Source organism: Chiloscyllium punctatum, chromosome 16, assembly GCF_047496795.1.
Source record: "Chiloscyllium punctatum isolate Juve2018m chromosome 16, sChiPun1.3, whole genome shotgun sequence".
Taxonomy (NCBI): Eukaryota; Metazoa; Chordata; class Chondrichthyes; order Orectolobiformes; family Hemiscylliidae; genus Chiloscyllium; species Chiloscyllium punctatum.
The window spans coordinates 14,836,231-14,862,693 of record NC_092754.1 but is presented as its reverse complement, the minus strand read 5'-3'; the positions used below and the strand labels follow the sequence as shown (position 1 = coordinate 14,862,693).

General features: G+C 42.7%; 1 protein-coding gene across 6 annotated transcripts in view; it reads right to left on the bottom strand.

The window, feature by feature from the left end:
* Positions 1-26,463, bottom strand: part of prkcz (protein kinase C, zeta) — a 428,930-nt gene that overhangs the window by 43,810 nt on the left and 358,657 nt on the right. For all 6 annotated transcript variants that reach the window (XM_072586280.1, XM_072586279.1, XM_072586278.1 and 3 more), the window contains one exon: positions 3,505-3,620. In XM_072586280.1, the coding sequence (XP_072442381.1) occupies positions 3,505-3,620 (116 nt within the window). The remainder of the gene's footprint in view (positions 1-3,504; positions 3,621-26,463) is intronic.

The following is a 26,463-nucleotide window of genomic DNA, read 5'->3' as shown; positions in this document are numbered from 1 at the left end:
ATGTGCCATGTGGTGTGCCACAGGGATCAATGTTGGGGGCCTCAATTATTTACAATTTATGTCCATAACTTCGAAGGAATTGAATGTACGGTTGTTTAATTTGTTGATGTTGTCAGGAGGATATAAGAAGTATGCAAAGGGATATAAGATAGTTTAGCTGAGTTGGCAACAAAAACTAGCAGGAGAAAGGACTGCAGATGCTGGAGATCAGAGTTGAAGAGTGTGGTGCTGGAAAAGCACAGCCAGTCAGGCAGCATCTGAGGAGCAGGAGAGTCAATGTTTTGAGCATAAGCCCATCATCAGGAATGAGGCTTATAGCCCAAGGGGGCAGAGAGATAAATAGCAGGGATTTGGGGCTGGGGGGGGAAGGGTAGCTGAGAATTCAGTCGATGAAGTTGGGGGTGAAGGTGAGGAGGGTGGAGCTGACAGGTGGTAAGGAAGAGGGACAGGTAGCACAGTTCATGAGGGCGGTGCAGAGTTGGAAGGTTGGATCTGGGATAAGGTGGGGAAAGGGGATATGAGGAAACTGGTGAAGTCCACATTGATACTGTGTGGTTGGAGGGTCCCAAAGTGGAAGATGAGGTGCTCTTCTTCCAGACATTGGGTGGTTAGGGTTTAATGGTGGAGGAAGCCCAGGACTTGCATGTCCTTGGCAATGCGGGAGGGGTAGTTGGACCCATGCACTAAACAATCCCACTGCCCAAAAGTGGATTTCACCAGTTTCCTCATTTTCCCTCCCCCACACCTTATCCCAGATCCAACCTTCAAACTTGCCACCGTCCTCTTGAACTGTCCTACCTGTCCATCTTCCTTCCCACCTATCCACTCCGACCCCCACCTAGATCCACCTATCGTATTCCCAGCTACCTTCCCCCCCAACCCTACCCCCTCCCATTTATCTCAACCCCCTTGGGCCACAAGCCTCATTCGGGATGCAGGTCTTATGCTTGAAACTCAATTCTGCTCCTTGGATGCTGCCTGCACAGCTGTGCTTTTCCAGCACTACACTCTTCAGAAAAAATACTGGCAGATGAAATATAGTAGCTTGTCTACTTTGGCAAGAGGAATAGAAAAGCTGCATATTATTTAAATGGAGAAGGACTGCAAAACTCTTAAGCACAGAAAGATCTCTAGAAGTGCCACAGCTACATGAATCACAAAAATAATTAGTATGCAGATACAAATGATGAGGAAGGCAAATGGAATGTTTGTTACAAGGGGAATGGAATATAGAAGTAGGGATATTATGATAGACATTGTTATAGAGGCATGATATTACGGTCTCACTCCGTTTGAGATTCTAAGCTGTCCTACCCAGTAAACTACAAAACATCAGCATCACGAGTAATTTGCTTAGACCCTTCTCACTATTAACCCTCTCATGGGTGGCACGGTGGCTCAGCAGTTAGCACTGCTGCCTCACAGCGCCAGGGACCCGGGTTCAATTCCCGCCTCGGGCAACTGTCTGTGTGAAGTTTGCACATTCTCCCTGTGTCTGCGTGGGTTTCCTCCGAGTGCTCCTGTTTTCCCCCACAGTCCAAAAATGTACAGGTTAGGTGAACTGGCCAAGCTAAATTGTCCGTAGTGTTAGGTAAAGGGGTAAATGTAGGGGAATGGGTCTGGGTGGGTTGCTCTTCGGAGGGTCAGTATGGACTTGTTGGGCCGAAGGGCCTGTTTCCACACTGTAAGTAATCTAATCTAATGTAATCTAACTGAATACAAAGTTTCCTACGTTGAAGGAATTAAAATCAGGAATATGCAGGAGGCTAGAACTAGAGGAATGTAGATATCTTTCAGTGCTTAAGGACTGAAGAATGGTAGGTATGAATGCTTTTGAAAACAAGGATGGAAATTTTAAAAATGAAGCATTGCTTGAATGGTTGTCACTGCAGGCCAGCAAGTAGATAATTCCAGCATCTGCAGTTTTTTGTATTTGAGCATCTGCCGGTTTTTTTTTTGTCTCTAATCAAGTTTGTTCCACTGCGAAGTCTCTTCAAAGGATGCCAACTATGAAGAAGTCCTCTGCCATTCCAGCATCTGCAGTTTTTTTTTGTCTCTCAGCATGTAGATAATAGCAGAGATAATAGTTGAACTGAACTAAGTGGAAAGTGAGGACTGTGGATGCTGGCGATTAGAGTTGAGAGCATGGTGCTGGAAAAGCACAATTGGTCAGGCAGCATCCGAGGAGCAGGAAAATCAATGTTTCAGGCAAAAGCTCTTAATCAGGAAAAAGGGCTTTTGCCCGAAACTTTGACTTTTCTGCTGCGTGGATGCTGCCTGACCTGCTGTGCATTGCCAGCACCACATTCTCGACTGTATTAAGTGTGAGTTAAGACACAGGTTGCAGAGCTTTGAAGATCTCAGCCTTATGCAGGGTGGAAGATGAAAGGCTGGTTAAGAGCGCATTGAAATAGTTACGTCTGGAAGTAAGAAACATGAATAAAGATTCCAGTAGCAGATGAGCCAAGGTAGGGACAGACTTGGGCGATGTTATCCAAGTGGAAATAGATGGTCTTTGCAGCAAACAGCAGAATTATATAAATTTTCAGATATTTAATTAAACACAACAATGACAAATAAACAGCGCACGCACACACACACACACAAACACATATATATTTAACACCAAAGCAGTATCATGCCTCAGCTTTGATTCTTTTGACCAGTGTGCTTTTTCTCTGGTTCAACACTTTACTGACAGTTGAATAAAAAAATGACACAAGAGGGCTAACTAATAACTGAACTGTTCAACTAGCTTGATCCCAGAAGGCCCATTAGTGTTACAGATCCATGGCAATAATTAAAGCAACTAGGATATTTTTCTGGCTGCATTACAGTACTGAAAATTATTAGGTATCAGGTAGCAAGATATTAAACCTGAACAAAGTGTTAAAGATTCAAATTAAATATTGAGATTAGTTTAATTATATCTTAAAATAAAAGCATTGTTTTGACATATCTATGTTCCCCAAGATTAGAGAGACTTGAATCTCAATTTGTTACAATTCAAATCCCAAATATCAACTGCTCATGTGTATTGAAAATCAAAATAATGTGTTACCTGCGCAATGTTATGGAAAATACAATACTTAACTTAAACTGTTGATCTTTCTAGGAAGGGGTAATATAAGTAATATGAGCAGTAAAGAAGCTGAAAATAGAATGATTACCATATGCTCCAAGAAGCATGTCACATACACTTTTATGGAAATTAACTGCAGAAGATAAGCTATAAGCATATCGATCTGCTGAAGTCCTATCATCCATGATTATTTTTAGACTGTTATCACATCAAACAGTTGTGTTCTACAAACGTATACCCAAATTACATTTTTCATTTATAGTTTACTAATTTGAGAAAATTCTGTGAATCAGAATAGTATTTTTTGTGCGTGGCACATTGATATGCAACCTTTCAAATAAAATACGTGCAATTCTGAAGCTCCCAAAAGGCAATAAGTAATGTGCAAAGTTGGAAAATCTTAAATATTCAGAGAAACTCACTCATCATCTGGTGTAAGCTGCACAGGTTCACTTGTAAACTGAGTGTCGAAGTTTTCCAGGCCGTAGTCATCTGTGATCTGTGGTTTAAATGGAGGAGTCACCTGCTTCTTTTCCAACTGAAGAAGAAAAAGAGCCATTCAGAACTAGTTACACAGATCAGAGGAATGTGGAAAAAATAAGTCCATTTATAATACAAGTTACGATACCTTTTTCAGTACAGTGTAAAACACACTTGTAGGATATGGAGGTTTAACATCACCAGCTTTGATGAACAATGTCAACATATCTGGCATTCTTTCATTCAAAAAAGAAAATTTTTAAAAATGGAGAATAAGAAAAAATAATCACCAAAGTCCTCCAGAAGACAGGAAACTATAGGACAGTTAGCCTGACCTCTGTTGTTGATAAGATTTCAGAGTGCATTATCAAGGATAAGATTGCAGAGTACTTGGAAGTGCATGGTAAAAAAATAACTGAGTAAGCAGCTTCATCAAGGAGTGGTAATGCCTGATTAATCCATTAGAATTCTTTCAGGTCGTAATGAGCAATTTCGACAAAGAAGAGCTAGTGGACACTGGATTTCCAGAAGGCCTTTGACAAGGTGCTGTACAGGAGGCTGCTACATCAGTTAAGAGCCCATGATTTTAGGGGCATGGATAGAGAACATGGCTGCCTGGCAGAAGGCAGAGAGTGGGGATAAAAGGGACTTTATCCACATCCTTGCAAACCCTTCCTATTCATATGCCTTTTAAATATTGTAATTGTACTCGCCTCTGGCATGCACCATACTCTGCATGAAAAGTTGCCTCTTATGTTCCTTTTAAATCTTTCGCCTCACCTTAAACCTATGTCCTCTAGTTTTGGAAACCACCACTCCAGGGAAAAGACCTTGGCTATTCATCCTATCTATGCCGCTCATGATTTTGTAAACCTCTGTAAAGGTCACCTCTTGGCCTCCAATGCTCCAGGGTAAAATATCTCAAACCTTCCAACTCTGGCAGTATCCTTGTAAATCTTTTCTAAACCCTTTCAGATTCACAACATCCTTTCTATAACAGGGAGACCAGAACTGAACACAGCATTCCAAAAGTAGTCTAACCAATGTCCTGTACAGCCTCAACATGATCTCCCAACTCCTATACAATGCACTGACCAGTAAGGCAAGAACATCAAACACCTTCTTCACTATCCTGTCTACCTGCGACTCCATTTTCAAGGAACTATGAACCTGCACTCCAAGGTCTTACGGTTTGGCATCACTCCCTAGGACCTTACCATTAAATGTCTAAGTCCTGGTCTAATTTGCCTTTCCAAAATGCAGCACCTCACATTTATTTAAATTAAACTCCATCTGCCACCCCTCAGCCCATTGGCCCATGTGATCTAGGTCCCATTGCACTCTGAGGTAATCTTCTGCCCTGTCCATCACACCAATTTTAGGGTCACCTGTCTTCTATGTTCATATCCAAATCATGTTTATACGTATATATGATAGTGACAAACAGCAGTGAACCCAGAACCAATCCTTCTGGCACACCGCTGGTCACAAGTCTCCAGTCTGAAAAGCAACTCTCCATCACCCCTCTGTCTCTTACCTTCAAGCCAGTTCTGTATCCAAATGGAGAGTTCTCCCTGTGTTCCATGTGATCAAACTACTCTTCCATGTGGAATCTTGTTGAACGTCTTACTGAAGTCCACCTAGATGACGACCACTGCTCTGTCTTCATCAATCCTCTTTGTCACTTCTTCAAAAATCTCAATCAAGTTTTGAGACACGATTTCCCATGCAAAAAGCCATGTTGACTATCCATAAACAATCCTTACCTTTTCAAATACATGTAAATCCTGTCCCTCAGGATCCCCTCCAACAACTTGCCCACCACCGACGTCAGGCTCACTGGTCTATAGTTCCTTAGCTTTTCGTTTCCACCTTTCTTAAATAGTGACAACACGTTAACCAACCTCCATTCTTCCAGCACTTCACCTGTGTCTATCAATAATACAGATATTTCAGCAAGGGGCCCAACAATCACTTTCCTAGCTTCCCACAGAGCTCTTGGGTCGACCTGATCAGGTCCTGGGGTTTTATCCACCCTTCTGTGCTTTAAGATGTTCAACACCTCCTCCTCTGTAATATGCACATTTTTCAAGATGTCGCTATTTACTTCCCCAAGTTCTCTATCTTCTCTATCCCTCTCCACAGTAAACACTGATACAAAATATTCACTTAGTATTTCCCCAGCTCCTGTGGCTCTACACGTGGTCTTGCTGATCTTCAAAGGGCTTATTCTCTCCCTAGTTACTCTTTTGTCCTTAATGTATTTGTAGAATTCCTTTGGATTCTCCATAACCAAGAATGGGCAGAGAAGTGGCAGATGGGATACAACATAGGAAAGTGAGAGGTTATGCACTTTGGTAGGAAGAATAGAGGCATAGAGTATTTGCTAAACAGGGAAAGGCTTTGAAAATCTAAAACAAAAAGGAACTTAGGAGTCCTAGTTCAGGATTCTCTTAAGGTTAACATGGAAGCTCAGGTGGCAGTTAAGAAAGCAAATGCAATGTTAGCAGTCATTTCAAGAGGGCTGGAATACAAGGGCAGAGATGTACTGCTGATACTGTGTAAGGTTCTAGTCAGACTACATTTGGATTATTTAGCTAAGTTTTGAGCCTTGTTCTGTGCTATTTGATGATTTTCTTTAATCTCCTGAAACTGAACCAGATGGGTATTTATTCTGTCATAGAACATAGGCATTACTGGCTTGGCCACTATTTAATGTCCATCCTTAAGTGCACAGAGGGTGTTCAAAAGTCAACCACATCATTGTGAATCGAAAGTCATATGATGGCCAGACCAAGTAATGGTGACAAATTTTCTTCCCTAAAAGATGATGAGTGAACCAGATAGGTATTTATGACAATTAACATAGTTGCCATTATGTCAGTTCTTTTTTTAAAAACTGATTTCAAATTTCAATATGGGATTCAAATCCATGTCCCCAGAGCTTTATCCCACTATTAACACATTACTATTATGATATAGCCTCTCCCTTTCTGGGACCAGAGCTTCTCCATATTAACCCTGCTGCCAACCAAAATTTGCTTTATCATGGCCAGGGATATCCCCTTGCGATTGCTGCAATTCCTCAAAACCCTGTTGATGTTTCACTGCCAAGACTAAAGTTACGAACATCAAGAGTCATTGGTATAATCTGCACATGTGCAAGTGGCCAACCACACGTACCCAGCAGGGAGCTTGGCCAACTTGGCAGTCATAGCATACACTTCATTATATATGTCTAAGTAAATAACTGTCAAACATAAGGGCTCTTCAGCAACATGTTTAACTTTAGACCACTGGATATAATACATTTTGTTGGGACTTTCTTTCCCCCAATGCGTGTTTACTTTCCTTCAGCGATATTTTCCTTGGTTGGTGCACAGAATATTTGAAAATTGATTGTGAAATTTTAATTATATGAGTTGCTTGGTTAAAATTATCAAATTAATTTAAGGAGGATTGAGAACAATGCAATGCATCTATGATCTATTAAAAGAATAGGATTTGATTGGAACACATCTTCTCACTCAATTTTTAATGTTGAAGTCACACCAATCACAGAAGCAATTAGTGAGTGACTGCATAGTGACAGTGCCAGTTCAATCTCGGTATATAACAAGAAAATTTCTTTTGATCTTTATTGGAAGTTTTAACACCAAATTTGTAATCATTCACATTTACAACATGCTGTCTGCATAAGGGGGGTTTATATGAAAATAAGCACAAAGTAGTAGTCAGGTGTATCAAAGGGCTGAAAGGATCAAAATTTGGATAGCAATACATATTTCTAGTGTATATTAAATTATTTACAAATGTCTCCTAAATGTTTACCCTTTTCTGAGACTGTGCCCATTTTCAGATTTCCCCTCCAAAAACCCCAAGAAACTGCGGATGCTGGAAATCAGAAACCACAAACTGGAAAAACTCAGTAGGCCAAGCAGCATCTGTGGAGATAAAGCGAGTTAATATCTCAGGTCGAGTGACCCTTCTTCAGAATTGATTGTAGCTAGGAAAAGGTTGTTATGTGCTGAAGATGGGGTGGTGGAAGGATAGGTGGAGATGGAACCCAAAGAGAGAAAAACAAAAGGAAACAGACAAAGGACAGAGGGACAAGGAGTGGAGAAATGGGCTAATGGGGGTCATTATTGGCTGACAATGGGTTGTTTGTGGAAGCAGCCCATGTGATGACAAAGCATGGTGTGTGAGAGTCGGGGTAAAGACATGACAAGATGCTCAGGTCCTAAAATTATTGATTGCAATATGGACTCCAGAAGGTTGCAGGGAAAACTCAGTGTATTCTTCCAGCCTGAGCTGAGTATTGTGGCAAGCCCCAGAGACAGATGTTGGCCAGGGAACATGGTGGTGTGTTGAAGTGGCAGGTAACTAGAAGTTCAGAGTCATTCATAGAACATACGTGTTGTGGCCACTCACTGAGTCTGTGCTTCATCTGCCCAATGTAGAGCAGATCACAGTGTGAACAGCAAATACAGAAGACTAGACTGAGTGAATTGCAGGTAAATCATTGCTTCACTTGGAAGGTGTGTTTAGGGTCTTGGGGCAGGAGGAGGTAAACAGGCAGGGGTTCATCTTTTGCGATTGCATGGAAAGGTGCTGTGGGGATGTGTTGGGAGTGGTGGTGGAGTAGATCGCGGTGTCCTGGAGGAAAGATCCCTGTGGAAAGGATAAGAGAGAGGAGGGGAATATTTATTTGATATTGGCATCCTGCTGGAGGTGGCAGAAATAGTATTTAATGATCCTTTGGATGTGGTTGCTGGTGGGATGATAGAGGAGGATGAGCGGGATCCTACTGCTGTTCTCAGAGGGAAGATAAGAAGTGAGGGCTGAAGTGAGGGAGATGGGTTGGACACAGCGGTGGGAACCCTCAGTTCAGGAAGAAGGTGGTTATTTAGGAGAAGTTGGAATCATCAGAACAGATGCGAAGGTGGTGGAAGAACTGGGAGAATAGAATAGAATCCTAAGCACAGTGTGAGGATGTATAGTCAAAGTTACTGTGGGAGTTGGTGCACAGTTGATATTAGTGGCCAGCCTATCCCCACAAATAGGAACAGATGTTGCGGGAGGGAAAGGATAAGTCAGAGATTATCCAGGTGAAGAAGAGAGCAGGGTGGGTAACTGATGAACTTTTCCAATCGTGGACAAGAGGAGGAAGCTGCACCGATGATCTCATCAATGCAACAGAGTGGTGGGGAGGAGCTGGAGTAGGACTGGAACAGGAATGTTCCATAAACCACACAAAGAGACAGGTTTAACCGGGACCCATAGGGGTTCTGATGGCTACCCTTTGACCTGAAGGAAGTAAGAGGAGATAAAGAGAAGTTGTTCAAAGTGAGACAAGCTTAGCCAGGTGGTGGTGGATTGAAATGGTTAAGGCCTCTTTTCTAGGAAGAGGGGTGATGGGGGATGAACATGTAAAGGGATTGCATATCCATTCTTCTGATGCTTCATGTCAGTTTAGAATTTTCAGTTTAGAATTTTCAGTTTGCGGGCCACAGGCACTTCCTCTTTACCATGTTCTATAATGGTTATCCCTGACTCTGAGATGACGCCCTCTGCTCCTAGATTCTTTAATAAAAGAAAGCAAACAACCTTTCGGCATTTATCCATCAATCCATCTTGTACACTTCAAAAAGTTACCTCTCATGTTCTAAACTCCAATGAGTACAAGCCCAGTCTACTTGACGTCTCCTCGTAAGAGGGTCTCTCCAGATCCAGGATCTCAGGCGATTCTCTGTGTGGAGTTTGCACATTCTCCCCGTGTCTGCGTGGGTTTCCTCCGGGTGCTCCGGTTTCCTCCCACACTCCAAAGATGTGCAGGTCAGGTGAATTGGCCATGCTAAATTGCCCGTAATGTTAGGTAAAGGGTAGATGTAGGGGTATGGGTGGGTTGTGCTTCGGCGGGGCGGTGTGGACTTGTTGGGCCGAAGGGCCTGTTTCCACACTGTAAGTAATCTAATCGAATCTAATCTAAAAACCAGCCTAGTGAACTGTCTTTGGACTCCCTGCAACACCAGCCTATCTTTCCTTAGATAAGGGGACCAAAGCTGTTAACTGTATTCAATGCACAGTCGATACAGTGCCTTGTATAGTTTTAGCTGAAATTCCCTTTCCAAGTCGGATATTGTGCAACTTGAAATAGTACCTACAGATGACGATCCCTCATTTTTTACTGCCGTTGATCTTTATCTTCGTAGTAAATGTCATAGGTTTGGAAACTGCTCTCGAACGAGCCTTGGTAAGCAGCTTATGATGGAGGAATGATCATTGATGAAGTAGCTGAAAATAGTTGGGCCTAGGTAACCACCTCAAACTTCTGCAGAGACATCCTGGATCTGGATTTCTGACCACTACCATCTATGATCTCTTTAATCTGGTGTTATGTACAGATTCAAATTAGTAAACTTCATGTATGTTTTGTGTTACAAGATCACAGACAACTCAAATTAAAGCTATTCAAAGCTAACTTCCAATTCAATAATTCAGGCTAACCGGAGATAATCCACATTTCCATCAATATAATTATTGTGCTCTGCCACCCTGTTTGCAATGTCATCAATTTCAGGAGTTAAAATGCTTGCACGTTTGTTAGAAATTGAGAAATCAAAGTACTCAGTTTAAATACACAAAGAAAAAGCAATGAAGAGAAGAAAAGGCAAATGCAAAAGAAGCAAATTTGGCTTTTAAAAGAATGAAGATTATAGGTTAAAGGGAAGGACAACACAAAATATAAGACACTATTGTGAAGGAAGGTGAAAAACAACGGGGAAGGGGAGGAAATGTAATTGTGCTTAAATCAAGATACCACATTCATTGTGCCTGCTAATATTTTGTGCGTTAGTGCCCCTTTCAAGTTATTTTGCACGTGCAGCAATTGAGACAATCTGACTTGAGGGCAACCTGTGAAAGATGTTCTGGATTGCTGCACTGCTTTCAGCGACTTCAGCCACAATAAACTTCCCTGATTGTTGGTCTCTGTCTTGTTCAGGAAATGCATACAGTGCTATATTTTAAGTTTTTACAAAATGTGATTTCTATCTTTCATTACCTCAGTAGGGCTGAGTGCATCACTTCTCTCTGCCATTTACTCAACCACTATAGGCATCAGCAGAAACACATTTAAAAGGCAAAATATGCATTTCATTCTCACTACAAAAATCCATCTATCAACATCATGTATTGGCAAATGTCTATTCCACTTGGCAGAATTTTTAACTTGCTTGTGAATATTTTTAGTTACTTCTACTGATTTTGACTTACTCTCCGAACCCTCCTCATATCTCACATCATTCACCAGCACAGAGGAATGGTGTAGGAAACTGGACCTAATTTGCTGCTTCCGCAATATTACATAGAGTCGATGTCAGAAACCAGTACTGATTTTCAGAAAGTAAAGAAACGTCAATCTTCCAGAACAGCTGTGGTGTAATCAGGTGCTGTGAGCAAATATAGCTAGAAAAGCCAAAAGGAGCTACTAAGTCCCCCAGTGTTTGCATTCTTTTCCATTAGAATAACAGAAATTAAGTTTCTGATAATACTTGCAGGTGGAAATGAGAAAACCATGTTTCCCATCACTGCAATTTTTAAAAAATACAAGAGGAAGTGATGGCCTAAACATACTATCAGTGAAGTATCATTCCAGAAACTCAGCTAACGTCTTGAGACTCAGGTCCAAATCCCACCACTGCAGATAGTGAAATTTGAATACATTAAAAAAAATCTGGAATTAAAATTCTAATGATGGCAATGAAACCATTGTCAAATGTCAGGAAAAACCTATCTGGTTCCTTTAGAGGGGGAAACTATCATCCTTACCTGGTCTGATGGACTTGTGACTCCAATGGTCTAGCAAGCCACTCAGTTGAATCAATTGCTACAAAGTCTTAACAAAGAAATGAAACCAGACGGACCAACCGGCATCAACTTAGGCACCGGTAAAGACAGTGGCAGAAACAGCTCTGCTGACCCTGCAAAATCCAACCTAACTAATATTTTGGCCTAGTTCAAAAATTGGGAGAGCTGTCTCACAGATAGTCAAGCAACATCTGGGCACAGGCATACTTAAGGAATCATACCTTATAGACAATGTCCCAGACATAGTTATCACCATCCTGCATATGTCCTGTCTCACCAGCGGAACAGACCCAGCAGAGGTGGTGGCATTGTGATATACAGTTGAGAGGGAGTTGCCCTGGGAGTCCTCAACATTCACTCCAGACTCCATGAAGTCTCAGTACTTCAGGTTAAATATAGGTAAGGAAATTTCCTGCTGATTACTACCCACCTTCCTCATTCAGCTGATCAATCAGTACTTCTCCATGTTGAGCAACATTTGGAGGAAACACCAAGGGTAGCAAGGGAACAAAATGTACTCTGGCTGGGGGATTTCAATGTCCACCACCAAGAATGACTTAACAGCAACACTACTGATCAAACTGGTCAGGTCCTAAAGGACACAGCTGCTAGACTAGGTCTGCAGCAGGTGGTGAAGGAACCAATAACAGAGAAAAACATGCTTGACCTCATCCTTACCAATCTGCTAGCTGCAGACGCAGCTGTCCAATACAATATCTGTGAGAGTGACCACCGCATAGTCCTTGTGGAGATGAAGTCCCGCCTTCACATCGAGAATACCCTCCATGTTGAGTTGTGTGGTATCACCATGCTAAATGGGACAGACATTAAACAGATCGAGAAACTCAAGACGGGGCATCGAAGAGGCACTACGGGGCATTTACAGGAGCAGAATTGTACTCCAGCACAATCTGTATATTCATGGCCTGACATATCCTGATTCAACCATGACCATCATGCCAGGGAATCAAAGCTGGTTCAAAGGAAAGTGCGTGCAGGTATGCCAGGACCAGCACCAGTCATACCTAAAAACAAGGTCTCATCCTGGTGAAGCTACCAAACAGACTACTTGTGTGCCAAAAACCATAAACAGCAAGTGGTAGACAGAGCCAAGCAATCCCACAACCAACAGATCAAATCTAAGCTCTACAATCCTATCCATCCAGTCATGAATGGTGGAGGACAATTAAACTATTCATTGGAGGCGGCAGCTTCACAAATATCTGCATCCTCTATGGAGGAGCTGAACACATAATTGCAAAAGTTAAAGCTGAAGCATTTGTACCAATCTCCAGCCAGACGTACCAAGTGAATGATCCACCTCAGTCTTCTCCAATGGTCCCCAGCATTACAGTTACCAGTCTTCAGCCAATTTGTTTTACTCCATATGGTATCGATAAATGGTTGGAGGCACTGGATTCTGTAAAGGTTATGGACTCTGACAATATTGCAGCAATAGTATGGAAGACTTATGCTCCAGAACTTGCTGCTCTGCCAGACAAGCTGTTCCAGTACAGTTAGAACTCCAGTGACAATGTGTAAAATGTCCCAGGTATGTCCTGTATATAAAAACAAGACAAACCCAATCTAGATAATTACCACCCATCTGTCTTCTCTCAGTCATCAGTAAAATAATGCCAAGTGTCATCAACAGTGCTGTCAAGCAGCACCTGCTCAGCAATAACCTGCTCTACGATGCCTAGCTTGGATTCAGCCTGGGCAACTCGGCTCCTGAGCTCATGAGTCTTGGTTCGAACATGGACAAGACAGAATTGCAGAGGTGAGGTGAGAGTAACAGTCCTTGACATCAAGGCTACATTTGAAAGAGTGTGGCATCAAGGAGCCTGAGCAAAACTGGAATCAATCAGTATCAGGGGACAAACTCTCCACTGGTTGGAGTCATAATTAGCACACAGGAAGATGCTCGTGTTTTCTGGCGTCAGTCATTGCAGCTTGAAGACAGCTCTGCAGGAAGTATGCAGGGTAGTGTCCTAGGCCCAACTATCTTCAGCAGCTTCATCAATGATCTTCACTCCATCACATCAGAAATGGGGATATTTACTGATGTCGTACAACATTCAGCACCATTCATGATGGATCAACTACTGAAGCAGTCTATGTTCAAATGCAACAAGATCTGGACAATATCCAGGCTGGGGCTGACAAGTGGCAAGTGACATTCACGCGATGTCAGGCTATGACTATCTCCAATAATAGACAAACTAATCACCGACCCTTGACATTCAATGTGTTACCATCACAAAATTTCCCTACTATCAAAATCCTTGGAGTTACCATTGATTAGAAATTCAACTGGACTCACCACAAACATAATGGCTACAACAGGAGGTCAGAGGCGAGGAAAGGCATAGACATTGTTCTCTATGACCAGGATCAAGAGTCCTGAAAGTTGTGTTGCCTATCTGGTGCTCGGGTTCGGGATATCGCATCTGGGCTGCAGAGAAATTTGGAGTGGGAGGGTAAAGTTCCAGTGCTCGTGGTCCACATAGTTACCAAAGACATAGATAAAGCTAGGGCAGAGGTTCTGCCAATGGAGTATAAACATCTTGGTGCTAAATTAAAAAGCAGAACCAAAAATGTAATCTCTGGATTATGCTCTGAGCCATGAGCTAATTGGCACAGGGTCAATAAGATTAAGCAGCTAAATGTGTGGCTCAAAGACTGGTGTGGGAGAAATGGATTTGAATTCATGGGACATTGGCACCAGTACTAGGGAAGAAGGGACCTGTTCAGATGGGACAGTATTCCATGCTGAACTGTGCTGAGACCAGAGTTCTAGCGAATCACGTAACTAGGGCTGTAGACAGGGCTTTAAACTAAATTTCAGGGTGGGGGGGGGGGGGGGGGGGGGGGGGGTTCAGTTATAGGGGACATTAGAAAACCCAAATTAGAGGAGGAGGTAAGAGTGTTCAGGAGAGTTTATTAAAATCTCCAGCACAGACACAAATAGGACAGGGTGTATGGAAAGGGTTAGCAATTAAACTTTGAATATATTGGAGAAATGAATGAAATGAAAAGAGCAACAGTTAATACATGTAGGAGAGCTCACAGCACAGGAACAGCTAAGTGCACAGCTTTTAAGTGGAGCCTTGCTGCAAATCTACAATAGCGAGTAGAGTGGGTTCCTGCTTGATTATGTGTTTTATTGAGATCTGTCTCTTGACTAATTTCAAAAGCATAAGCCATAAGTATTAAGTTAGACTGCAGCAGTTTTTTGTTTAGAGCATTAAGACAGTGCTGAAGGGAGAATACAGAAACTCAGGCAGGAATTTTAATAGGAAGTCCTTGAGGGCAGTAATATCTGGATTACTCCTGGTTATATGAGCTAGTGAGAGTAGGAATGGGAGGATAGACCAGATGAATATATGACTGAGGAACTGGTGCAGGGGAGAAAGGTTCACATTTTTGGATCATTGGAATCTCTTCTGGGGTAGAGATGACCTGTACAAGAAGGACAGATTGCACCTGAATTGGAAGGGGATTAAGATATAGGTAGGGAGATTTGTTGGAGCTGCTCGGAAGGATTTAAACTAGTAAGGTGGTGGGAGGGGGGTGGGACCCAGGGAACCAGTGAGGAAAGAGATCAATCTGAGACTAGTACAGTTGGGAAAAGGAACAAGTTGAACAGTTAGGGCAGGCAGGAACAAAGCAGAGAACAAGGTAGGACTGATAAATTAAACTGCATGTATTTCAATGCAAGGGGCCTAACAGGGAAGGCAGATGAACTCAGGGCATTATTACAGGGATATCATAGCAATTACAAAGATTTAGCTTAGGGATGGACTGGACTGGCAGCTTAATGTTCCAGGACACAAATGCTGTAGGAAGAATAGAAATGAGGACAAGAGAAGAGGGGGAGTGGCATTTTTGACAAGGGTTAACATTACGGTTGTACTTCGGGAGGATATTCCCGGAAACACGATCGCCTTATTGGGATTGTATTATAGATGTCCCCCCAATAGTCAGTGGGAAACTGAGAAACAAATTTGTAAGGCGATCTCAGTTATCTGTAAGAATAATAGGATGGTTATGGTAGGGGATTTTAACTTTCCAAACATAGACTGGGATTGCCATAGTGTTAAGGGTTTAAGATGGAGAGGAATTTGTTAAGTGTGTACAAGAAAATTTTCTGATTCAGTATGTGGATGTACCTACTAGAGAAGGAGCAAAACCTGACTTACTTTTGGAAAATAAGGCAGGGCAGATGACTGAGGTGTCAGCTCGGGGGTGGGGGGGGGCCACTTTGGGGCCAGTGATCATAATTCTAATAGTTTTAAAATAGTGATGGAAAAGGATAGACCAGATCTAAATGTTGATGTTCTAAATTGGAGGAAGGCCAATTTTGAAGGTAATAGGCAAGAACTTTCAAGAGTTGATTAGGGACAGATGTTCGCAGGTAAAGGGACAGCTGGAAAATGGGATAACAACAGAAATGAGATAACACCAGTCCAGAGACAGTAGATTCCTGTTAGGGTGAAAGGAAAGGCTGGTAGGTGTAGGGAATGCTGGATGATGAGAGCAATTGAGGTTTTGGTTAAGAAAAAGAAGGAAGCGTTTGTCAGGTATGTCAAGTGAATCCTTAGAGGAGTATAAAGGCAATAGGAGTATACTTAAGAGGGAAATCAGGAGGGCAAAAATGGGACATGAGATAGCTTTGGCAAATAGGGTTAAGGAGGATCCAAAGGGATTTTATAAATATATGACAAAAGGGTAACTGAGGAGAGAATAGGGCCCCTCAAAGATAAGCAAGGCAGCCTATGTGTGGAACGACTGTATTTTGCATCAGTGTTTACAATGGAGGGGGCATGGAAGATATAGAATGTGGGGAAATAGATGGTGACATTTTGAAAAACACCCATATTACAGAAGTGGTGGTGCTGGATGCCTTAAAATGCATACCCTAGAACACTGTGGGAGGCTAGGGAAGTGATTGCTGGGCCTCCTGTTGAGATATTTGTATCATCGATAGTCACAGGTGAGGTACTGGAAGACTAGAGTTTCGCTAATGTGGTGCTACTATTTAAGAAAGATGGTAAGGAAAAGCCAGGGAACTATAGACTGGTGAGCCTGACATCGGAGGTGGGCAAGCTGTTGGAGGGAATCCTGAGGGACAGGATGTACATGTATTTGGAAAGGCAAGGACTGATGAGGAATAGTCAACATGGCTTTGTGCGTGGGAAATCATGACTTGCAAACTTGATTGAGTTGTATGAAGTAGTAACAAAGAGGATTGATGAGGGCAGAGCAGTGGAGTGATCTGTATGGACATCGATAAGGTGTTTGACAAGGTTCTTCATGGTACAGTGGTTAGCAAGGTTGGATCATGGAAACAGGGAGAACTAGCCATTTGGATACAGAACTGGCTTAAAGGTAGATGATAGAGGGTGGTGGGGGGTTGCTTTTCAGACTGGAGGCCTGTGACCAGTGGAGTGCCACAAAGATCAGTGCTGGGTCCATTGCTCTTTGTCATTTATGTAAATGATTTGGATGTGAACGTTGGAGGTATAGTTAGAAAGTTAGCAGATGACACCAAAACGGGAAGTGTAGTGGACAGCGAAAAAGGTTACCTCAGAGTCAATGGGATCTTGATCAAATGGGTCAATGGGCTAAGAAGTAGCATATGGAGTTTAATTTAGATCAATATGAGGTGCTGCCTTTTGGAAAGGCAAATCAGAGCAGGACTTATACACTTAATGGTAAGGTACTGGGGAGTATTTCTGAACAAAGAGACCTAGGAGTGCAGATTCATAGTTCTGTGAAAGTGGAGTCACAAGTAGATAGGGTAGTGATGGCGACATTTGGTATGCTTTCCTTTATTGGACACAATATTGAGTACATGAGTTGGGAGGTCATGTTGTGGCTGGACAGGACATTGGTTAGGCCGCTTGTGGAATATCGTGTCCAATTCTGGTCTTCCTCCTATCGGAAGGATGTTGTGAAACTTGAAAGGGTTCAGAAAAGATTTACAAGAATGCTGCCAGGGTTGGAGGACTTGAGCTTCAGCGAGAGGCTGAGAAGACTGGGGCTGTTTTCCCTGGAGCGTCGGAGGCTGAGGGGTGACCTTATAGAGGTTTACAAAATCATGAGGGGCATGGATAGGGTAAATAGACACGGTCTTTTCCACTGGGTGGAGGAGTGTCCACAACTAGACAGCATAGGTTTAGGGTGAGAAGGGAAAAAATTAAAAATGACCTTAGTGGCAACGTTTTCATGCAGACGGTGGTGCTGTATGGAGTGTGCTGCCAGTGATGGAGGCTGGTACAACTACAACATTTAAAAGACATCTAGATGGGTTTATGAATAGGAAGGGCTTAGAGGGATATGGAAAAAGTGAGGACTGCAGATACTGGAAACCAGAGTTTAGATCAGAGGGGTGCTGGAAAAGCACAGCAGGTCAGGCAGCATCCGAGGAGCAGGACAATCGATGTTTCGGACAAAAGCCCTTCATCAGGAATGGAGGCTTAGAGGGATATGGGTCAAGTGCTGGCATATGGGATGAGATTAGGTTAGGATAACTGGTTGGCATGGACAAGTTGGACTGAAGGGTGTGTTTTGGTGCTGTACATCTATATGACTGAAGGTGTAATATCTGAATGTATGCAGTGTAAGGAATAAAGGTAAATGAACTTGTGGCACAAATTGAATTTGGCAGGTATGACCTTGTGGGCATTATAGAGATGTGGCTGCAAGGGGATCAGGATTGGGAGCTGAATATTCAAGAATAAACATCCTATCCAAATCATAATCCAGAGGATTGCCTTACTACAAACAAATGAAATGAAGTCAACAGTAAGAAACAAAGTAGGTTCATATGGTGTAGAATCTGTGTGTAGAATTTAGGAGTGGAAGTAAGGCCATTCGGCTCATTGAGTCCACCCCACCATTCAATCATGGCTGATGGGAATTTCAACGCCACTTACCCACACTCTCCCCGTATCCCCTGTAATATAGAGGAAGACTGTAAGAGTTTCTTTTGATATATAAAGGGCAAAAAAGAGAGGCAAAAGTGGGCTGCTGGAAAATGATGCTGCAGAGATAGTGGTGGGTAACAAGGAAATGGCTAAGGAACTGAACAATTACTTTACATCAGTCTTCACAGTGGAAGACATGAGTAATATCCCAAAAATTCAAGAGTGTGAGGGGGCAGAATAGAGTATGGTGGCCATCACCAAGGAGAAAGTGCTTGAAAAACTGAATGGTCCGAAGGTAGATAAATCACCCTGACCGGATGGAGAACAAAAAGGAGATAGCTGAAGAGATAGGGAAGGCATCAGTGGTATTCTTTCAGGAATTGCTAGAACCAGGGAGGGTCCCAGAGGACTGGAAAATCGCTAACATGACACCCCTGTTTAAAAACTGAGTAAGGCAAAAGACGAAAAATCACAGATCAATTAGCCTAACCTTGGTTGTGGGTAAGATCATGGAATCCACTGTGAACATGAGATTGCTGAATACTTGGAAGTGTATGGTAAAATAGGGCAAAGTCGTCAAGGGGAGGTCATGCCTGACAAATCTGTTAGAATTCTTTGAGGAAGTAATGAGCAGGTTAAACTAAGGAGAGCTAAAGGATGTTATCTACTTGGACTTCAAGAAGGCCTTTGATAAGGTGCTCCCACAGGAGGCTACTGAGTAAAGTAAAGGCTTATGGTGTTGGAGGCAAGGTGCTAGCACAGATAGGAGCTTGGATGTCTGACAGAAAACAGAGTGGGAATAAAAGTCTCCTTCTCAGAATGCTAGCCGGTGACAAGTGGTGTTCTGCAAAGCTCAGTTTTGGGATCACAACTTTTCACTTTACATATTAACAACGTAGATGAAGGACCTAAGGACATTCTGGCTAAGTTTGCAGACTATACAAAGATAGAAAGAGGGATGGGTAGCATTGAGGATGTGGGGGGGTTGTAGAAGGATTTGGACAGATCAGGGGAGTGGGCAAAGAAGTGGCAGGTGGAGTACAATGTGGGAAAATGAGGTCATGCACTTTGGTAGGAAGACATGGAGACATGGACTATTTTCTAAATGGGGAGAAAATTCAGAGTCTGATGTGCAAAGAGACTTGGGAGTTCTAGTCCAGGATTCTCGGAAGGCAAATGTAAAGATGGCATTTATTTTGAGAGGACTTGAATCTAAAAGCAGGGATGTACTACTGAAGCTGTGTAAGGCTCTGGTCAGACCACATTTGGAGAATTGTGTGCAATTTTGGAACCCATATCTCAGGAAGGATATAATGGCCCTGGAGCGTGTTCAGAGGAAGTTCACAAGAATGGTCCCAGGATAAAAAGCTTAATACATGAGGAATGTTTGAAGACTCCGGGTCAATACTCAATGGAGTTTAGAAGGATTGAAACATCCAGAATGCTGAATGGTTTGGACAGAGTAGATGTTGGGAAGATGTTTCCATTGGTAGGAGAGACTAGGACGCAAAGAGACAGTCTTAGAATAAAAGGAAGACCTTTTAGAACGAAGATAAGGAGCAACTTCTTCAGCCAGAAAGTGATGAATCTATTGAATTCATTACCAGAGAAGGCTGTGGAGGCCAGGTCATTGAGTATATCTGAGATTGAAATAGATAGGTTCTTGAGTATCAAGGGAATCAAGGGCTATGGGGAGAATGGGATTGAGAAACGTATCAGCCACGATTGAACAATGGAGCAGGACTTTTGAGATACTCGAAATTTAGCAGAGCTTTAGAAATTAGATCAAAGTGATTAAACAAACCACACTTGCCTTCACTGGTAACAGAAGGTGACATGATTGAGGTTTTTAGGATTTTGAAAGGAACTAATGAGATAGACAGAAAATGTTTCTAATGACGATCGTATAAAAAAGCAGAATATGACGAAGCTCAGAGCTAGGTAAATTAGTCCAAGAGAAGGGCAAAGCAACACATACTAAATTAGACTAAATGGAGAGTTTATTCCTGTTGTTGGCAAATTTCTACACTGGTCAAGAGAAAAGGAGATTTTTTTGCCCTGATTATCCACGCTTGAAGCTCCACTGAGACCTTTTTTTCATTTTGCAGGAAGAGGCTGAACATCCTTTACTTAAATTGTTTAGATATTCTAGAAAGAGGCTTACAGCATTTCTGGAAAATTACAATAAATCGTACTGGAGAATTTGGGAGGGTGGGGAAAGCATGGCATCAGAAGGTAGGGGCTCCTCTCCAATTCAAAATGAACATTTTGCTATGATTCCTTGTACTAGGAATTACCACTTGCATCTTGTAGGTGACAGTAATATTAATTGTGGGAGGCAGATCCTGTGCACTGGATTTGAAAGCTTATTCAATAACTTCAGATGTTTCCTGATATCCTATACAGTGAATAGAATTTATCAATGATTCATCTGTGATGCTAGGACACCTCAGGATCATCCACTTAGCAGTTCTGGTTGAAGTTGCATGCACATGCTTCAGCATGTTTTTTTATGGAGGATGGATTATTCATGGAATTTCCTACTCTGGTCAGTGTTTTAATTTCTCAACCTGGTTCATAAGTTAATTGAGGAAGACTGCTCAGCTTTGTTCTGATCCATTGGTTGTGGGAACATTATGCTCAGTCCATATTGCATGCTGTTTCCAATGATCAGCATGCTTTATAGTCTTGTGTTGGAGTTTCATAATGCTGCTACCTTATTTCTAGTTGTCTGGTGCTGCTCCTGACATTACATCTGATTCTCCCTCTCAAACTGCAGGCTGAATGCTATCATATCATGGTCATTGGCCCGAGGGGCTCCTTCACCTTAAGCTTCCTAATCAAATCTGCGTCATTACACATTACCAAATCGAGAATTGCCTGTTCCCTCATGGGCTCGACCACAAGCTGCTCCAAATAAAAATGTATTTTGTGGACATTTCACAAATTCATTTTCTTGAGATCCACTGCCAACCTGATTTTCCTAGTCCACCTGCATCTTGAAGTCACCCATGATTAGTGGAATAGTCCTTTCTTACATGTCTTTTCTATCTCCTGATTTATTTTCTACTCAATATCCTATGTGCTGCTTGGAGGCCTGGAATCACTTCCATTTTTTGCTCTTTGTGGTTCCTCAACCCTACCCACACAGATTCTACACTTTTTGACTCTATCATTTCTTGCTATCAATTTAATTTTATTTCTTAAAGGCAACCCCACCTCCCTTGTCCATCTGCCTATCTTTTCAATAGGATGTATATACTTGGATATTTATTTCCCAGCCTTGTTTACAATCAAATCTCTGTGACAGCCACATCATTGTACCTGACAATTTTAATCTGCGCTGCAAGCTCATTCACCTTGCTTCACATATAGTGTGCATTTACGTACAACACCCTCAAGCACTGTGTTGACTGACCGTCAAACACTTCTCCCATTATCTGCTGTGACTAAAGTTAGATCCATGAGCCTTTTCATATTCTCTGTCCTACTACTTGTTCTGGAAATTTTAATAATCTCTGCTGGGTCCTCCAACACCTTTTAACTTTTTCCATAATTTTCCATGCAACTGGACCCACCCCATTCTACTACTTTGATAGTGAGGCAATAACACAAGATCACAGTGCAGTAGGTTGTCCACTCTGTCTGCTTCTCTTCTTCCTTTTCTTTTTTTTTAAGTTTTAGTTTTTTAAAAAAAAGTTTCTGTTCCTCTGAACTTACCTTCTGGAGAGAAGCAGCAGTGGCAGTGGTAATGGTCTCACTGAATTTGACAGTTGGCTAGATGTCCAGTGCAAGAACAGCAGCTGGGGGCCTGACCTGGGACACTGAGTGAATTCTTGAAGCCCAGCGCGTGGAAAGAAGGCGAGACTGTGGACCGAAGGAGAGGCCAAGGTCCAGCACATGTATGGTACCTGAACTGGGCCTTCGACAGTCCGACGTTAGGCAGTGGCTGAAGGCAAGACGGGGATATTGGTAGTTTCAGATCCCAGGAACGAGCCCAACATGGCAAGAGAGGGTCACTCGACATCTGTAACGATGACGAGAGCAGAGGGGATTGAACCAGTGTGGGGAAGGTATGCTAAAGTGGAGGAGATTGAGCCCTTGTCCCAGCATGGCTAAGCACTTAAGCTGAACTTTTAGTTTTATTTCTCTATTTTTTAACTTAACACTAAGAAGGAGAAAGTGAGGACTGCAGATGCTGGAGTACCAGAGTTGAAAAATGTGGTGCTGGAAAAACACAGGTCAGGCAGCATCCAAGGAGCAGGAGAATCGACGTTTCGGGCATAAGCCCTTCTTCAGGAATGAAGCTGGTGTGCCAAGTGGGCTGAGATCAAAGGTAGGGGGGAGGGAATTTGGGGGAGGGGTGCTGGGAATAGGATAGGTGGAAGGAGATGAGGGTGATAGGCTGGACAGGTCGGGAAGAAGATTGCAGGTCAAGAGGGCTGTGCTAATTTCCAAGGGTTGGGACTGAGATAAGGTAGGGGGAGGGGAAATGAGGAAATTGGAGAAATCTACATTCATCCCTTCTGGTTGGAGGGTTCCTAGGCGGAAGATGAGGCACTCTTCCTCCAGGCGTCGTTGGCCAGAGTCTGGCGATGGAGGCCAAGGACCTGGATGTCATTGGCAGAGTGGGAGGGGGAGCTAAAGTGTTCAGCCACGGGGCAGTTGGATTGGTTGGTGTGGGTGACCCAGAGGTGTTCCCTGAAACATTCTAAAAGTAGGCAGCCTTTCTCCCCAATGTAGAGGAGACCACATCGGATGCAGCGGATACAGTAAATGTGTGTGGAGGTGCAGGTGAATTTGTGATGGATATAGAAGGATCCATTGGGGCCTTGGAGGGAGGTGAGGGGGAAGGTGTGGGCACAAGTTTTGCACTTCTTGCGGTTGCAGGGGAAGGTGCCGGGAGTGGAGGTTGGGTTGGTGGGGGTTGTGGAGGGAGTGGTCTCTCCTGAATGCTGATGGGGGTGGAGATAGAAATATATCCCTGGTGGTGGGGTCTGTCTGGAGGTGGCGGAAATGACGGAGGATGATACGATGTATCCAGAGGTTGCTGGGGTGGAAGGTGAGGACCAGTGGGGTTCTGTCCTGGTGGCAATTGGAAGGGTGGGGTTCAAGGGCAGAGGTGTGCTAAGTGGAGGAGATGCAGTGGAGAGCGTCATTGACCACGTCAGAGGGGAAATTAAGGTCTTTGAAGAAGGAAGCCATTTGAGTTGTTCAGTAGTGGAATTGGTCCTCCTGGGAGCAGATGCGGTGGAGGCGGAGGAATTGGGAATATGGGATGGCATTTTATACAGGGGGCAGGGTGGGAGGAGGTGTAATCTAGGTAGCTGTGGGAATCGGTTGGTTTGTAGTAAATGTCCGTGTTGAGTTGGTTCCCCGAGATAGAAATGGAGAGGTCCGAAAGGGAGGGAGGAGTCTAAGACAGTCCAGGTAAATTTCAGGTTGGGGTGGAAGGTGTTAGTAAAGTGGATGAACTGTTCAACCTCGTGGGAGCACGGGGTAGCACCAATACAATGATCGATGTAGCGGAGGAAAAGGTGGGGGATGGTGCCAGTGTAGCTGGGGAAGATGGACTGTTCCACATATCCGACGAAGAGACAGGCATAGCTGGGACCCATGGCTACTCCTTTGGTTTGGAGGAAGTGGGAGGATTGAAAGGAGGCCTGCAATGTTTAACTTTTAACTTTATATTTATTTATGCTACACTAAATGTGACTGTAATGTTGAACATTGCTCCTTATTTCTTACTACCTTGTTCTTAAGTTTTTGCACCCAGGTACTTGTGTAAGCTTTTTACTGTACTCCCGTTCTTTTGTACTTGAGTACGTGACAATAAAGTCTAATGCTAAATCTATTTAGTTTCAAGCCTTATCCACAGCCCTAGTTGTGTGATTTGACAGGACTCTGGTTCAAACATGATTCAGATGGATCCTGTCCCATCAGAATAGCTTTCAATTTCTCAGGTACTAGTGCCAATGTCCCATGAATTTCAACCCATTTCTCCCATACTTCACCCCACTATTAAAGGAATAAGTTTACTTTTTTTAACAAGTGTATACAAATTACTATGGAGATGCTTAAATCTACACTCCTCTCTCTCCTTCAGTGTTCTACAGTCTTGTGTTTTTACATGGAGAAAAAAAAACACAGCAAAGACACAGCATGTTTACTACAGTTGAGTGTGCCAGTTGCAAAAATTGCAAGCTATGATATGCATTATAGAGGCAGCAAATCAGTAAGGGACCATGGTGTACCATTAAAGAAAATCAGCAATTTAAAAACAAGATTACATCAACGATGGGGAAAAGATGCCAAAAGAATTTGGAGGAAATGCCAATTCTAACTCAGTGGCTCAGAATTCATTTTCAGCACCGCAAGAATCAATTTACATCAACTGTTGCTATGTCTTCTGTGCCCCATTCATATAATACCATCTGGATCACAGCAACTTGTTGCAAAGCCAAAGAAAACATTTTACATCTTTAAAATAAATACTATCCAGGAAAACTGAGCAAAATCAGAAAATAATCTTCCATCACTTCAGTGAAAATAGTTTAAAGTAATGGGCAATACTGACTCTATCAATTGTTTAGTGTTTTTATTGGACTGTTTTTATAACACTGTTGAAATACCAATTCACTTGACACAACAATAATTTATTAATTACAGAACTTCTCACTATTTTTCAGGGTTGCTGTTTCTTTATTCCCAAATATGTCACTTACTTCAATGTTTGTCTTTCATCATTTATTGTACACCCTCTCACTTCCTCCTTTTTTCTGGCAATTGATACACCTCATGTCACAATGTTGGTGAATGATTTAAACGTTGGAATATCAAATCTCAACCTGGTTGCATCCCCATCTCATACGCTTTCACAGTAAAGATAGAAGTTCAAATGAGCAAAAGTATGAGCAATAGATGCATTTCCCTGTGTGATCTGAGGCATACTCTACGTGCTAAAATAAGTGCCGATATCGTAGCTTGTGTGTATTCTTAAGACACATACTCTACTTATGCAATATAATTGTAAAAATAAAAGGCTGAAATAATTCAAAGTATAACCTCTAACCGATTGCCTGACAGAATCTAGAAATTGAGATTTTGTTTTCAGTTCATACTGGCCAAACTAGGGGATAGTGGCGATCATAGACTCCCCACAGTGTGGAAGCAGGCTATTCAGCCCATCAAGTCTGTACCGGCCCTCCAAAGATTATTCCATATGACCCACCCAATCTGTAACCCTGTATTCCTCATGGCTAATCCATTGTGAGCAATTTAACATGACTAATCCACCTAACATGCATATCTTTGGATGGTGAGAGGAAACCAGAGTACTTGGAGGAAACCCATGCAGAAATGGAGAGAATATGCAAACCCTACAAAGGCAGCTGCTCAAGGCTGGAACTGAACCCAGGTCTCTGGTGCTAAGAGGCAGCAGTGCTAACCAATGAGCCGCCCCAAAATCGCAGTGATAATAACAGTAGTCTAGACGGCACTTGTGGTCCCGTGGTAGTGTCCCTACCTCTGGACCAGAAAGCCTGGATAAAAGTTGCATCTGCTCTCAAGGTATGTCACAACATATTTGAACATGTTGATTGAAAACACCTAACACTCGTCCAGTAACTTGCACAAATAGCCTTAACTTCAAAGATGGGGAGGGCAGCAAGTCAGTGAAAAAGACAAGACTGAGGTATTCACAAACAATTTCAGCCAGAACTGCTGTGTGATCTTGAGGTCCTCAGTGTCAGAGATGACAGTCACCAGCAAGTTCACTTCACTCCATGTGATAATCAAGTAGTATCTGAGGACACTTGGTGCAGTAAAGGCTAAAGACCCTGACAGCATTTGGCTGCAACACTAAAGACTTGTGCTCAGCAACTAGCCAGGTCTTTAACTGTATACTGTAACAACCTAACATTGATATTTACTCAATTTTTCCTAATGTACATGGATTTGTCGTGTCCACAAAATCCAGTCTGGTCTATTACTACCCCATTGGTCTATCCTTAATTGTCAGGTAAGCAATGGAAACTATTGGAAGGATTTGCTCAGCAACAACCTGGTGATTGATTCTTACTTACACAACTATGAGTTCTT